We start from the raw sequence: 14,834 nt of genomic DNA, 5'->3' as shown, positions 1-14,834 counted from the left end.
GGGAGTGTGGCGGTGAGGTGTGGGAAGCTGATTCCCAGGCTACTGTCAATGGGAGGCATGAAATGGTGGTGATGGTGGCTTACTCTCTCACACAAAATGAATAATTATTTGAGTAATATAGGCGAGGCTGTTGAGTCGGATGCCTTCTCTGACCTTTCCCCGATGTTGTCTAAAGTGGCCCCTTAGGACAAATTCATTTTGTTGGGTGACTTTAATGCCCGAGTTGGTCATCATACATGCACCTGGACTGGAATGATTGGAAGGCATGGGCCAGATCAGATCAATAAAAGCAGGAGGCTTCTAGACATATGTGCAGCCCATTGTCTTGTAATCGCGAATACGCTGTTCCGGCTTCAGTGAATGCACACAACATGGATGTACGCCGGGTCCAAGAAAGAACATCTGCTGGCCTGCAGAGTGATGGAACAGAGATTACAGGCCCATGTCCTTGACACCGGGACCCACGGTGGGGGTGATTTTCCCACTAATCATCGGCTTGTTATTTGCACTGCGGTCTTGGGCATCCACCTAGGACCCCATTAAAACCCACAGCGGCTTGGCGTCGTCTCGCTGATGAAAGTTTGCAAGTGAGATTGCCATCATTGTTTGCAGCTGGGGTTGGAATCACCCTCCCCCCCTCCTTTTGATGCCAAGGGGAAATGGGTGAGGTTCAGGTCTGTGGCTCATGCAGCTGCAATGGCTACATTGGGTACGCAGACCAGACCTTCCCCAGAAACCCTTGCTGACAGAGGAGGTGTTTGAAATAGCTGAGGGAAAGTGACAAGCCCATTCAGAGGGTTAGAGATCCATGCGCCTCTGCAAGGATGAGTGGTGGTCTTGGGATGCTGAGGAGATGGAAATGCCTCAGCATCTCACGATCACAAATGACTCTTTATTTCCATCAAAAAAGTAACTCGCAGCACCACACTTATTACCGTCCCCAAGGGTAAAGGTGGTGATCCGATCTCCGACCCCAAGGAACAGGTCTGCAGGTTTGCTGAGCATTGCTGTCCTGGGGCAGGAAAAACCCCTCAGCCCACATAACATCACCCTGCTGGGGCTGCAGTCCCCTCAAATATTGGAGGAATTAGCCACTCCCTCTGAGTGGCTGGCTGATGATATACAATCTGCTAAGGAGGTTTTAAGAGCGATCCAAAGCCTGAGACCGGGAAAAGCGCCGAGCAGAGATGACCTCCCAAGCGAACTGCTCAGAGAGGGTGGTGATTGTGTGCAGGCTGCCCTTCATGACATAATTACAACCGCCTGAACCACAGGACAGGTTTTCCAGGATTGTAAGGATGCTCTGGTGGTCCCCCATTTTAAGAAGGGAGACCGCATTGTTTGTAACAACTACTGTAGCATTCCCTTCTCAGTGAAGCTGGCAAAGGTCCTGGAAAGGATTGTTCATTGTCACTCGAGGAGAGGCTTGCGGAGCCCTAATGTGGTTTTAGCCTGAGGCGGTCCTGCACAAACGTCACATTCCTTGTCCGTCTGCTGCAATAGAGTTCTAGTTCATTTCAACAGAACCTAAATCTCTGCTTTTTTTACATGGTCAAGGCCTAGTATACCATCAGTAGGCCAGGGCTCTGGGTTGTTGTTTGTGCTTTCAGGGTCTCTGACTCCCAGCCAGCTACGTGGCTGGGAGTCAGAGCCATTCCCCCTTTCACCTTGAGTTGCAACAGGGATGTCCTCTGGCTCCTACATTATTTAATGTCTGTTTTGCCGATGTGGTTAAATACACTTTCCATGGTTTTATCAGAGGAATTCCCTTCTGGTACAGATAATGATCAATGCTCAGGTGTGGTCAAGGAATGGCTTCCTATTTGGTCAAGCATGTTATACTGATACTCTGGTAATTGCTGCTCAGAGTTTTAGACTCCTACTGAACCATGAGCCCAATCAAAATACTAATGCACTCGGCTGGGTAATTTGTGTCAGCAAATTATCCACCCCCTCAACTCCCCATGAGTAATGGGCAGTTTTAGAGAGTTGAAAATGTCCCATAACCTGGACAACAGGGGTCTCACTCTTAATCAGTCAAGCGGCATTATCTCTTCATCAACTGCGTGGAACTGCATGTAAGCCACCCGGCCTGTCGCTCGCTCACAGTCTTGCCCTCCCTTCTCTATGCTTGCGAAACGTGAACCCATTTAAAGGAACATCTGGACTGGCTGGCCTGCCTACGATCCAGCCTGGGTTTAACCAGACTAGATTGTGTGAAGAGCTCAGAGATCCTTGAATGATCTGGACACAGTCCCAGCGCTGAGCTCCTCTGGTAGGCGAGGCTACAATGGCTGGATCTTGTAGCCTGCATGCCCATCCACCGCATGCCCAAACAGCTTCTGTTTGGCTGCATAGAGGGGGCTAAATGGATGCTGCATTGGCTTGAGAAGAGATGGGCTGATGTGGTACAGGAGTATGTGGAGCTGAGTGAACTTGCTGATGACTGGTACCAGTGGTTAAATTAGGCCTCTGTGAAGGAGGCTCGTGAAAGACGCTACTGGGCAGTTGGAGGCAGTCGCCCTCCAACAATAACGGGAGGGCAGAGGAGCGATGCTCACAACAACGAGCGGAGTGCCAGGTGGCTAAAACGCAGCGAGTTGGCACAATGGGAGCAGAGGTTGTGCATCTGTCAGTCATCTCGTTCAGTCAACCTATGGCACCATTCGACACTTCACGTGATCTTATAGCGCGCCCAGCCTGGCACAAGGGCAGCGGTGATGTCATCGCCTCTGAATGTCTGCGACGACGTCGCCGCGTGGCACTCGCACCAACATCGGCCTGACGCTGATGCTGGTGTCCTCGCAGAGCGCCGCGTCGCACCTCGTCAACTGATGTCGCAAAACGACTTCTGCAATGCCTCCAGGTTATTTCTTATTCGCACGGCGTAGGAGAATCGCTGAGCCACGTGGCCTGATGCAGAGAAATGTTTTGTTACGTGGGAGTCAAACCGACGTTGCTAATTCTCACTGGTTGGAATTGAGCCAAATTCATAGACTCGCGCAAAATTTTACGTAATTGTTTCGTGTGCATTTGTTGTTAACTGGGCTCAGACCATCGATTCGATACACTTGAGAACCCGGTTTAATCATTACCCAGTCTGTGTGAGTCTACAGGTCTCTATAATCACTGGTGCCAGGGCTACGACGATCAACTCGCCACACTTGAGAACCGGTTTACCATGGGTGGCTGAACCTTTAGAGTCAAACCTAGATATGTTGAGCGGCGTCGGCTCTGACTTCACGCTGCCCCGGCTGCCTCGACCGCAGCTCCTTTAGAGGGGAAGAGGAAGCCAGGGCAGCCGAGGGGTGGCGCCGCACGGCGCTCAGGGTGACAGTTGCGGATATCGCGTCACCCGACTCGGTTGCATTGCCCCCCCCCCCCCCCGCTGGAAGCGCCCGACCGGCCGGCACCTGACTGCCAGCAGCCAAGGACTGGCGGGTGAGCGGGCGAGCGCGAGACCGCGTCGCCACCATCATTCCAATTGTGACATCGCGAAGGATGATAGAGGTAGTCGTTGGGTTAGATCGCGTAAATATAAATGTGTCGTTAAACCCACCACCACCCGTCTGACCAACATAGCATTTACCAAAGGAGCAATTAATCCGGTACACACCTTCTGTGTATAGCTTCGGCAAAACATCTTTAGTACCAGACATTACTCTTTGGTTCTTTCGGTAAAGTCACGTAGATATAAAAAACATAAAATAAAGAAACAATTGCTGAAGATTCAGCTGAAGATTAAGCAATTCTTTCTTGCTGTGGTTGTCCCACCTGATGACGGATGCTTGTGTTGCGCCCGAAACGTCCTAATTAAATTTATTTTATTATTTATACCTACGTGACTTTACCGAAAGAACCAAAGAGTATGGATCCCTGCAGTCACGAAAACTTCAAATCTAGATTGATACCAGACATTAGTTTTTGTATTTTATGTACCGTGCCAAATCTTACTCGAATGTTTTTCCAAAATTCTGGCTAGTTTATTAGTTACTCCCCAATGTATGGTATTTTAACAGTTTAAATTTCTTGATCACCATAAGACTAAAATAACAGTTGCCGAACACGCATGCCAACAAGGACACATAATTGATTTCGATAATGTTGATGTTTTGTGTGAAACTACTTACTACTGGCCAAGACTAATTAGAGAATCTAGAGAAATGAAAATAATTTTAAACGTTCGAATAACTACAGGCTTAGTGCTGCTTGGAAGCGTATTACCAAATAATAGTACGCTGTATGCCTATACAGGTCACCATACGCGAACGGTGATGAACTGCAATCAGCCAATAATGGGTACTGCAAATTAAGCTATTAAAACAGTTTTTTTTTATTTTACCAGGTAAGGCCCTACTGAGCTACGTAGCTCTTTTTCAGAAGCGACCTGGCCACAAATGAGAGCTCAACAAAGTGGCTTGTCGCGTGGACATTTATAGCAGCCAAATTTCTCTAAACGAAAGATGTATTAGCAAAGCTATGAATGTGTGTACCGGATTAATTGCTTCTCTGCATATTGTTAGATTAACATATTGTACATAATGTACGTACATTAATTGTGAATGATCCAACTAATAATCGATATCCATTGTCATTGTCATGACTATATTAACCTGCCCTCTGGTTTGGCTCATAAGTGACGACATCACATTTACCCCCTCTACTTAAGACCGAAACAGAAGGAGGATTTCTCCGCAGCTGTTTGTCACCTGACAAGGCTGCTGGTTGTAATTACCAGGTGAACGTCACGGTACTCGAATTGTAAATGTTGTGGGTTTACTCTCCAACACACAACCGGTGTGCTAAACTCGTAACTAATCGGCACGTTTTGTTGACGTGACAAACCTTACTATTGTCGGGTAGTGGTCGTGGGTATTCACGACACATCTTTATTCACGCGATATAACCAAACAAAAAACCTCTATCGTGGATATAATTGGTCAAGAAAGCACTGCTTCTACTACGTGTTAAAATCACAAAGGATGCATCGCAAACGGCTCACGGAGGCGCAGAGGCCGGCGCAAGCAAGCGGACTCCGAGTATCGCCACTGCCCCGCGGGGCCACCTTTAGCCCCCCTCCGGGGGGCCGAGCCATCATGGGGGTTTGTGGTAGAGGGGGGTCTGTGGCACGCACGCGCGACATGTCCCGCCCCGTGGTGAGCCCACAGCGGGATCACTCCAGAGGCTCTATCACGGGTCAGCGAGAGAGCGTTTACCCCGGCGGGTGTTTACTGCGAGTGGGGCAAGCGGGCTGCTCACAATGGATAAGCCGTCGTCCTCTCCTTTCTTTACACATTCCATGTTTGCTGTTTTCGAGTGGTTTTTTGCTGCAGTGAGAGGTCCTGCCTGGCTGGCAGTGCTGCAGTGCGCCCCCACCGCTCCCCCCCCGTCTATTAGCACACAAACAAACGGGGCTGTTTGGGTTTTAGGGGACTGAAAAGTGGGGCCCCGAGGCCCATAAAGAATGAGTTTTTTTTTTGTCGTTGCAGCTCCTGTCATTCCTAGTGAGGTGGACTTGAAGTTTATTTACAAAGTGCTTGCTCCGAGGGAGCACTCGCACAGCTACGGCGGCGCCTGAGCTCAAAGCAAATTATATAATCCGCGACAAACGCGGATAAGATCTCGAGCCGCCCTCCGTTTTTGCCAATGTCCTCACCCGCGCCGCCTGCCTCGGTGTTCGCTTTCCAAATCTTCCCACTCCCTCCTCCATGTCGCCTCCTCCCGACCCTGCCCCTCCCCCTTCCCCGCTCAGCGCACCGCCACCCCTCGCTGTCCTCGTCCCCCTCCTGACTGTTCACTATCCCCCCCTCCTCCTTCCCCTCTCCTCCCACCGCTGCCGATCCCCCCCCGACCCCACAGTCGTGGACTCACAACATCGCGAGGGAGAAGGACTTCCTGCGGAAGCTCGTGCGGGGCAGAGTCATCAGGGACCTGACGGGAGGCATCTGACCCAGGGGGGCTGTGGGGGGGCGGGGGGGGAGGTCGAGGCGAGGAGCCATCGCAGGAGCTGACTTGGCAGTCACGGACCTCCTCCTTGCTCACCTTGCGATGGAAAATAAGCTGAAAGCAAAACAAGTAGCAAAATATTTTAAAGAGCCAGCAAAAAAAACCCCCACTAACTTTTGTTTCGCGTTCATAACTGCGACAAGTGCCAAATTTTTCTTGGCGACCTAGGTTGCGCAATGACAGCGGCGGAAAAGGCGGAGTGGTAGGGTCAGGCGTTTAAAGGTATTTGGGACAACGTAAACAGGCAGGCGCAAGCTCATGTTTGTTTGACACTGATGTATGCAGCGGGCGGGCGCTGCGGTTCCCCCCCCTCTCTCCGTTTGCCGCTATGGGGAAAAGAAATGGTTCTGCACTCCATCTCCACGCACCGTGAACGAAAAACACATCGACAAAAAGCGACGCGTGCACGACGCTCGGACCGAGGAGACTTCAAATCAAAATGACAACAAAAACACCCCCCGCGACGTACGCGAGAGTTGAGCATATCACGTCGCGCATTGGCGCGCTCCCAATGCGCAGCGGTGGCGAGCGGTGCCAAACCCTGGCACGCGCGGTGCCACCCGTGGCCCCGCCTGACCACCCACCCACCCGGGCGTCAAGCGCTCGCGCTCCCGGACGCGTAGGACTGGCGGCCCCGGGGAAGAGGAGCCGAGAGAGGAACCGAGACGTCGACGGAAGAGCGTCGTGGGGAGCCTGGCGTGAATCGGCGCCGCGTGATGACGGCCCCCGACGGTGACAACAACGACGGTGATGGCGGCGCTAGATCAGTGTTACTTTGTGTTCTCGATTAACAATCGCGCTCCGGGTTTCTTTGGCCAGGAGGCGGCACTGACGTTCCCTTGTATGGTGAGCGTGGCGCTGCCATGGGATCTATCCGCTGGCCCTGCTGGAATGTAAAATTGTAGCGCTTTTAAAAATATTAGTATTATTTTTTTAAATGTTAAGTTTAAACTGTTCATCATGACATCTGCCCCCCCCCAATAGTACTTAAAATGTGCTCCCCCCGGCTACCTCCGCTACCCCTGCCGTCCTAGCGGAGACGACATTCCCGCTCGACCTGTATACATTTTATAGCCTTAGTCTACCAATCGCACTCCCATTACATATTTGTAATGATTTTGTGCGTACATTTTTTTCTTCGTGAGAATATCATCTCCGAGGGTGGGGGAGGGCGCTGGGAGTGGGGGGGGGACGCGTAGATTACTAATTAAGCTCGCATGTGCATTATCAGGGTGGTCGGCCCGTGGCCCACCGAGCCCGACACCACCATCAGTGTTAACGAGTCGTTGGAGGCCGAGCTGCGCCCATCACTGTGCCCTTCACCTGCGGGATGCTGCACTGCTGGGCGGGAGGAATCCTGGCGAGATCAAAGCCACCGACTCCGGGGGGGGGGGGGGGGGGAGCTCGCGCCGTGCCCACTGAGCAGTATTGCGTTGGGGACGCGCGGGATTGAGACGCGGGCAGTTTACAGGACTCCCGAACGCGAGCTCTTTATTTGCTGCGCCATTGTCAGTATTACAACCTTCGGCGATCACGTTTGTGTTGGCACTCGCGCAGCAGATTTTCACTCTCACTACATTTTAAACGCTACAGTATATCATGTTTACGTACGTGGCGCTGCGTGCGCATGCGCGTGCATGTGTGTGCGCTTGTGCGTGTGCGTACATATACATTGTAACGGTATGATTCCTTTGAAGGCCACGCAGCCTCGCTGTTGGCGTGTATCGAGGAGTCGTCGCATTCTAAAGTTGCGTTAAGGCCGAGAGCGTGGTTGCGGGAAAATTCTTCAGGCGCTCGCCTCAATGGCACTTTGCTGCTGCCGTGGGGGTCGCTCGCCAGAGTTGACGTGGTGCAGACGCGCGCGCGACTGATGTTGTGCAGAATTTGTTCTGCTGCTTTTATCTCGGCTCGCTGAAAACACCTACTCCATCATCATCCACGATTTCTGGGGAGGTCCGGACTAGATACCACAGCGGTAGCGGCTGCGTAAGCCACGGTCCTGAACCTTGACCATTTTCCCTCTCGGCATCAGAAGGGAGGGAGCCAGACGCCAAACTGAACAGCAAAGCAGTCGTCAAATACTCGCCTGCAGCTCTCAACAGCTCGCCGTTGCGGGCTTGAAAGGGGGCACCGTAGGTTGACATCCACCACCGCCGCCGCAGTGAAAGAACATAAGTCGGCGCCACCGTATAGATGATAAGCCGATGGTTCGGTGCCCGGACCACACACACGATAGGTTCCTCTAGGTATCAAAGGCATGGCCCCACATTCACTCTTCTTCCATTGCGTAGTCCAGTACATGAGTTTTTCTCAGACCCGGCGCGCACCCAAGATGGTGTCTAATGTGTCGATGGCGGAACAGTTGTGTCGGTGATTACAAACCCGTTGGCTAAGTACCATGTTTGTTGAGCTGATCTGGCTCATTGTCTCAAATGACTATCACCCAAGTGCGAGTTTCTTGACCCACTTGGGCATTTAAGTCCTCAAATAAGATAACTCATGGGGCCACACCTGGTAGAGGAGACCATGGAAGGCATCTGACTCACCAGCCTTGCCAAATAATGTTAACGGGATATAGATCTCTACTTAATTGACAATGTCAAGGCCTATGATACCATTACAAAAAAACGAGGGCTTTAGTTTCTTGGTGCTTTCCAGGTCCCTGATCCTCTGCTTATGATCATTAAGGCCCTTCATGATGGTGGGTAGTCCCAGCTATAGCTGTGTGGTCTGGAGTTGAAGCCATTCCTTGTTTGCCTTGCGATGTGACAGGGATGACCTCTGGCCCCTACGCGATTTCACTTTTTCAGCACGTAGTTGGAGTAGCTTTCCATGGCAGTCGCAGTGGAATTTATATCCGCTACAGATGCAGTGGGAGGCTAGTTGATGCCGGGCGATATCTAGAGACGTCTCCCAAACTGATAAAAACATCTTAGATATGCTGTTGTTTATAATATGCTGTTGTTTAGATATGCTGTTGCTCACTCCGAGAAAAAGTTAGAGGCTTTTTTGCTTAGCATAGAGGATACCACAAAGAGATGGGGCCTTAGGATCACCCCTACCAAAGCAAAACACCCGGGAGCTTGTAGAGAGGGTGGAGGTGTTCGCTTACCTGGGCAATGTTGCTCGTGGACAGCTCTGGTTTGGCAGTGGAAGTTTCAGTAGAGCGGCGTTATCCTTTCATTGGCTTCGTCATGTCCTGTGGAACTCTCACTCAGTATGAAGGGGCATGCCTTGGGTACATCACGTACTCGGGGGGGGGGGGGTGGGAGGGGTTGGTGTGGTATGGGAAACTTTCCGATAACTGGTACCAGCGGTGTCAAAAACGGCTTCTGTGGAGGAGGCTCGTAAAGGACGCTACTGGGCAGGTGGAGGCAGTCGCCCTCCAACAACAATGGAGGGTGACGTTGCGACGCTCACAACAACGAGCGGAGCACCGGGTGGCTTATCGAGCGAGTGACCACTGTAGAGAGCACAGGTGGTGCATCTGTCGGGCATTTCAGTCAACCCATGGCACCTGGGTCCATCCCATCACCACGTGCCAGCGAGGCTATTGACGCTACACAGTTTCAGACTACACCTAGCCTGGCACAAATTCCTTGCTGATATCACCACTACTTCGTGGAGAATGGTAGCTGATGTTGATGTCCCATCACCTGTTTGCTACTCAGAACAAAGAAAAGCGATGGCATAGGAGAGGAGCTCACAAATCATCTCTAGACAGAGCCCCCTACCCCCTGCCCGGAGATGTCCGTGGGTATCTCTGCGAAGAGGAGGAGACGACTTCTCTTCTCCATCTGTATTCTTGAGCTCTCCCAGTCTCTTCCTCTCGCATCTCTCTCCAGGTTCCTCCCACCACTTCCTCATCAGCAGCTGCTTCTCGCAGCTCTTCCCCCACCTCCTCCCAGCTTCTTGGCTGTGACCGAGCTACCCCTGTGCTCTCTTTTGCTTCTGCCACCTCACGCATCTGTCCTTCGCCCCACATCTCGCTGCTTCGGCTCCTCCTCGTACCCTGGTCCCAGCAGCTGTTGCCCAAGCAGCAGCAAGGTGATGATGAACGATTCGCAGCTCCTTCGCTACCATCAAGACCCCCGTCACACCGAGGGTGCCGGCTCGCATCCCCCCGCCGCCACCGAAGTGACCGCGATTTCTAAGCACGCGAGGCCAAGAAGACCAAACCGCGACTTTGCGTTATCGTCGGAGGCTCCCTCCTCATCCACGGTGTTTTTGAAGTCGCCGTCGGGCGGATCCCCTCGTCCGTGCTTCCTCCACGCTGTGCGTTCGACTGATCGGGCCGAGTGACAGCCGAAAGGGAGACCAAGGAGGCCCTGCTGATCGAGCGGAAGAAGCTGGGTGCTGAGCAACCGAGCGCTTCGCTTTTGGAGCAAGGCCACACGTATCTCTTCTCTTTGTTGTTTTGTTATTTTTGATAGTTGCTGACCAAAAGGTCCGAAACGGCATTCGGCCGGCAACAAACATCTCTTATCAAGGTTGTAATGGATGAGGGTTAACACTTGTCTCCGCTGGGCACGGTTGTTGTTTATGAGCGCTTCGGTGGGATAGACGGCGATGGGAGGGAATTCCAAAGTGGAGCGGCGCGAGGGGAGAAGAAAGAGAAGTGACGAGTGAGTGGGTGTGAGTGGCTGAGTGTGAATTGGTAAGTGGGTGAGAGTGAGTGGGTGAGTGAGTGTGTGTGCGAGTGAGTGGATTGCTGTATGGCAAGTGGGTGAGTGAGTGAGTGAATGGGTTGAATATATGTCGAACTTTCGCACCGTACAGAGCCAATCGTGTTAATCGGAGGTGCGGGGAAGGACAACGATGCTAATCACGAGTGAGTGGGTTGCTGTGGGCTGCAGTGTGGTGGTGGAGGAGCTGGTGGGACACGGTATTCCAAGTGTAGAGTATTTGTATCAGAAGCTGTCATACGTCTTCCCGCCGGTGTAATGTTAGGGTGTGTTGCATATATCAGAACTGTAGTTATAAGGTGTGTATATAATCGGCTTCTACTGTGATGGGGGAAGATTGACATTGGCTCATGACCCACGCAAAATAAGGGCGCGTGGATATGAGCGAATGTGTCCCGCGCTGTGTTCATCAGTCGGGGCTGATCCACGCGGCAGTGCGCATGGTGATTTTAAACCGAGTAAGCGAGCCAACCATGTGTTGTACTGATATGGCTTTCCTCCTGCAATAAACGTTTGGCTTTATGTGGGAGGGAAACCGGGACGTGACGTGATAACCCACGTGTATGAGGGCACAACAATTTAAATATATATCCTTTGCAGTTTTTTTTGCTTGTTAACAATTCATCAGTGTGCAGGCTCGGAGGGGCTTCGCTCCTGTGTTGAGGTCGGCGTGTCAAGGGGTTGATTTGGGGTCGCGGCCCGCTCGGGCACCCCTTACGGATTCCCAGGGCCGCGTGTCCTCTACCCACGGGGTCCGCGCACAGAGAGTTATTTTCAAGGTTTCCGTTTCTCCACGCGGAAACTTTCAATTGACTCTCGAGAGCGCTGCGGCGAATCCCGCTCGCAGTGGTGGCGTTTGAGAAAGAAAGAACAAAGCAAATCAATATCGCCTTTGTTTCCCCAACTCATCGTGTACACACAAATGTTATTTGACGAAACTGAGTTTGGCAGTGACGGACACAGCAACGATAACGAAAACACAAATCGTCAAAGAACACGCGGACCTCGTTTTAAAGGAAACGAAACGTAAGAGGCAACTCCCCCGGTGCTGCCTCGCGGGGTCTCGCTACAAGACAAAGAAGCCGAGGGGTTCCTCTTGGGTCGGCTCTGCAACCCGCAGTCGTCCCCACGAAGCCCGACCGCTTCACGAGCACGTGGCCACGACCGCGAGTCTGTGCGTCTGCGCGCGGGACTCCTCTTGAAGGCTCCCTCGGTGGAAGTCCGCTCCGATGACGGCGCACGCCCCGAACCGCGCAACTTCCCCATTGACCGAGCACAGCGGATGCCTGAAGAGCTGTGGACCGTGCCGCACCCTCCCATCAAAAGACAAAGATCCCCGTGTAGCCTTAACAGACTTGGGGAAAGTGCTGTGAGCGACCGCCTATGAAGGCCGGCACGGCACACGATGGGGTCGGTGACCAGCATCACGCCCGGCCGCCTTTGTTTCCCCAAGGAGGCGATGTTTACACAATGCAACAGGTTCTAATTTTAGGCTGAGTCGACCTAGGGGAGGCCCAGGACCGGTTCAGGTATTCGTCACTGGTGTTGACCGTGAGCGGGAATCGGAACTGGCGTCGCCGGGTTCGTTAGCGCAGCGCTATCCGCTCGGCTGCCTCCTTCCAATCCACACTCTGTAGCGCACACTCCTTCTCATCGCGCCGTCTCGACGCGGCGTGCACTGCGCATCGTGCACGCCGCTGGCGCTGCGCTCTGGCACCTATCGGGTGCAGCGGGAAAGGGCGCGGCTCAAGTCCGAGAGCCAGGGTTGGAGTCCGGGCAAAGGAGCGAGCGACGCTGTGGCGTGAAACCCCCCCCCCCCCCGAGTGGGCGAGTTCGCGTTCTCACCGCAGAGCCACTGACGGCGGCGGTGGTGGTGGTGGCTGCAGGGTGGCCTATTTACGTTGGGGGCTGTTTGACGATGTTCGTTTCTCGAGTATTTATTTAGCGACCATTAACAAGCGCGGCGATCTTCTAACCACGCGCGCTGCCAGCTCACGGCACCGGCCTCCTCCTTGTAAATAAACCCCGGCTCTGTGGACATCGCGTCCCCTGTGTGTGTCTGTGTGTGTGTGGGTAGGTGTTGGTGTGTGTGTGGGTGTGTTGGTGGGTGTGAGGGGTTGTTAGTATGTATTGGTGTGTGAGTAGGAGGGGGTATATGAGGGAGCGGTAGTGTAGTGGTCTGTGCGCTGCGCTACAAACCAGGTCACCCTAGTTCAATTCCCGCTCACGGCCACCACCAGTAACGATTATATTATCTGAACTGGTCCTGGGCCTCCCCTAGGCCGATTCAGCCTCAAATGAGTACCTGGTGCAACATGTAGATATCGCCACTAGGGAGACAAAGGTGGCTGGCCGTTGTTGCTGGTTACCCACCTCCACGTGGTGCTACTCGCTAACAGAACTTGCCCAACAGTCTGTTAGCGCTATACGGGGGCTCTTTGTATTTGTGTGTGGGTGGGGGCCGGTGGTTGTGTGAAAATGTGTGAGTGGGTGGTCATGGGACTCCCCTAGGTCGACTCAGACTTAAATGTACCTGGTGCGATGTATAAATGTCGCCACTAGGAAGACAAAGACAGCTGGCCACCTACCTCGTGTGCCGGCCTTCATAAGTGCTCGCTAACAGCACTTGCCCCAACAGTTCTGTTACAGGCTGTATGGGGGTCTTGGTGTGTGAGCGGTGCCACTGGGTTAGCGTACTGCGTTACGAACCTGGCAACCCGAGCTCGATTCCAGCTTAGAGCCAACAATGCATGAAGAATATCTGACCTTAGGAGGTGCTCGCCAACAGTCTGTTCAAAACTATACGAGACATCGTTGCGTGGATCTGAAGGTGTGAGTGACTGTTGGGGGTTGAAGCAGCTCACAGTCCATCTGGAGTCGAAGTGAGCACCAGTTTGTCGGTGAGTCAACAGCCGTTGAATGATGAATGCGGAATTCCCACCACTCGGCTCAGGGCTGTAAACAAGATGTGATCGCCGTCTCCGTGAAGTCATCTTTTCATTTGCCGTGCTCTTCTGTGGAAAGTCGCCTCGAGCCCGCTCCGCACGAAGTTTCGAAGTAGGTTTCACGCTGACCACAGCTATACCCCTTTTTCCCATTTAATAGAAACACCTGCGCCCACTTGGAACTACTGAGGCCGGTCTGGATACGATCCATCCTGGGGTTTGTCCAGATTGCTCTAGCGAGCTCACGTAACCTTCAAACATATGGACAATGGTCATCGCTTCGCTCCTCCGGCAGGCGAAGCTGCGTTGACTGGGTCGTCTCGTCCGCATGCCCAGCCACCGTATGCCCCACGCGGCTTTTGTTTGGCCGTATGGAGGTTGGGGTGGGGGGTAAACGAGCACGGCACGGGCTGGAGATGATGCGGTACGGGTGGGGGGGGTTCAGTGGAGTTGCCAATGGCTCGTGCAGGCAGTGCCAAGATCGGCCTCTGATGGAGGAGGCTCGTGAAGGACGCTGCTACTGGGCAGTTGGAGGCGGCCGTCCTCCCAACAACAACGGAGGGCGGAGGAGCGACGCTCACGAAAACGAGCGAAGCGACGGGCGGCTAAAACACAGCGGGGAACACACGTGATGCACTCTCAAGGTCAGCAAACCCATAACACCCGGGTCTACAATAATCTCCCGCACCACAGATTAGCTCGGTTGGCTAGGTACGGTGCGAAAGAGGTGCAACATGCACACATGCTGGGTGTGTCCCGTGACTTGCCAGCAGCACTTCACGTGAGGGCCTCAAAGTGCACCTAGCCTGGCACAAGCGCGGAGGTGATGTCACCGATACTCCATTTCACTTGCAACCTCAGTGGCCGAGTTGTATCTGAACCTGCGATGGTCCTCCCCCCGAGGTGGACTCGACCATTGACGTGTTCCTGCGGAGGTGAGCAAACACCAACACTCGGACAGGCAATTGTGCTGAGCCGGCCTTAATAGGTGCTCGCTTACAGCATTTACCCAAATAATGCATGCGGGGCTGTTTTCGTGATCCTTTCCGTTTGTCGTCGCTTCTCACGTGTTGTGTACCCAGCGGCACTTTCCCGGGCAGTCTGTGCCAAGGCTTTAGACGGGGATCGTTGTCTTTGTGGGTACCTGGTGAATAAACTTCGTGTGTGTGTGGTGTACACTGTGTGTGTCGGTGTGTGT

The 14,834-nt window shown here is 53.1% G+C and overlaps 1 protein-coding gene across 1 annotated transcript in view; it reads left to right on the top strand.

Moving 5' to 3' along the window:
• The window catches only part of LOC144726625 (CMP-N-acetylneuraminate-beta-1,4-galactoside alpha-2,3-sialyltransferase-like), a 72,291-nt gene extending 66,185 nt beyond the window's left edge, over positions 1-6,106 (top strand). Inside the window, exon 9 of the mRNA XM_078605357.1 lies at positions 5,860-6,106. Within this exon, the coding sequence (XP_078461483.1) occupies positions 5,860-5,949 (90 nt within the window). The 3' untranslated portion in view covers positions 5,950-6,106. The remainder of the gene's footprint in view (positions 1-5,859) is intronic.
• The last annotated feature ends 8,728 nt before the right edge of the window (positions 6,107-14,834 follow it).

This window comes from Lampetra planeri, chromosome 24 (assembly GCF_965212315.1).
Source record: "Lampetra planeri chromosome 24, kcLamPlan1.2.h2, whole genome shotgun sequence".
NCBI lineage: Eukaryota > Metazoa > Chordata > Hyperoartia > Petromyzontiformes > Petromyzontidae > Lampetra > Lampetra planeri.
Note: the sequence above shows the minus strand (reverse complement) of the source record. Positions and strands in the feature narration are given on the sequence as shown.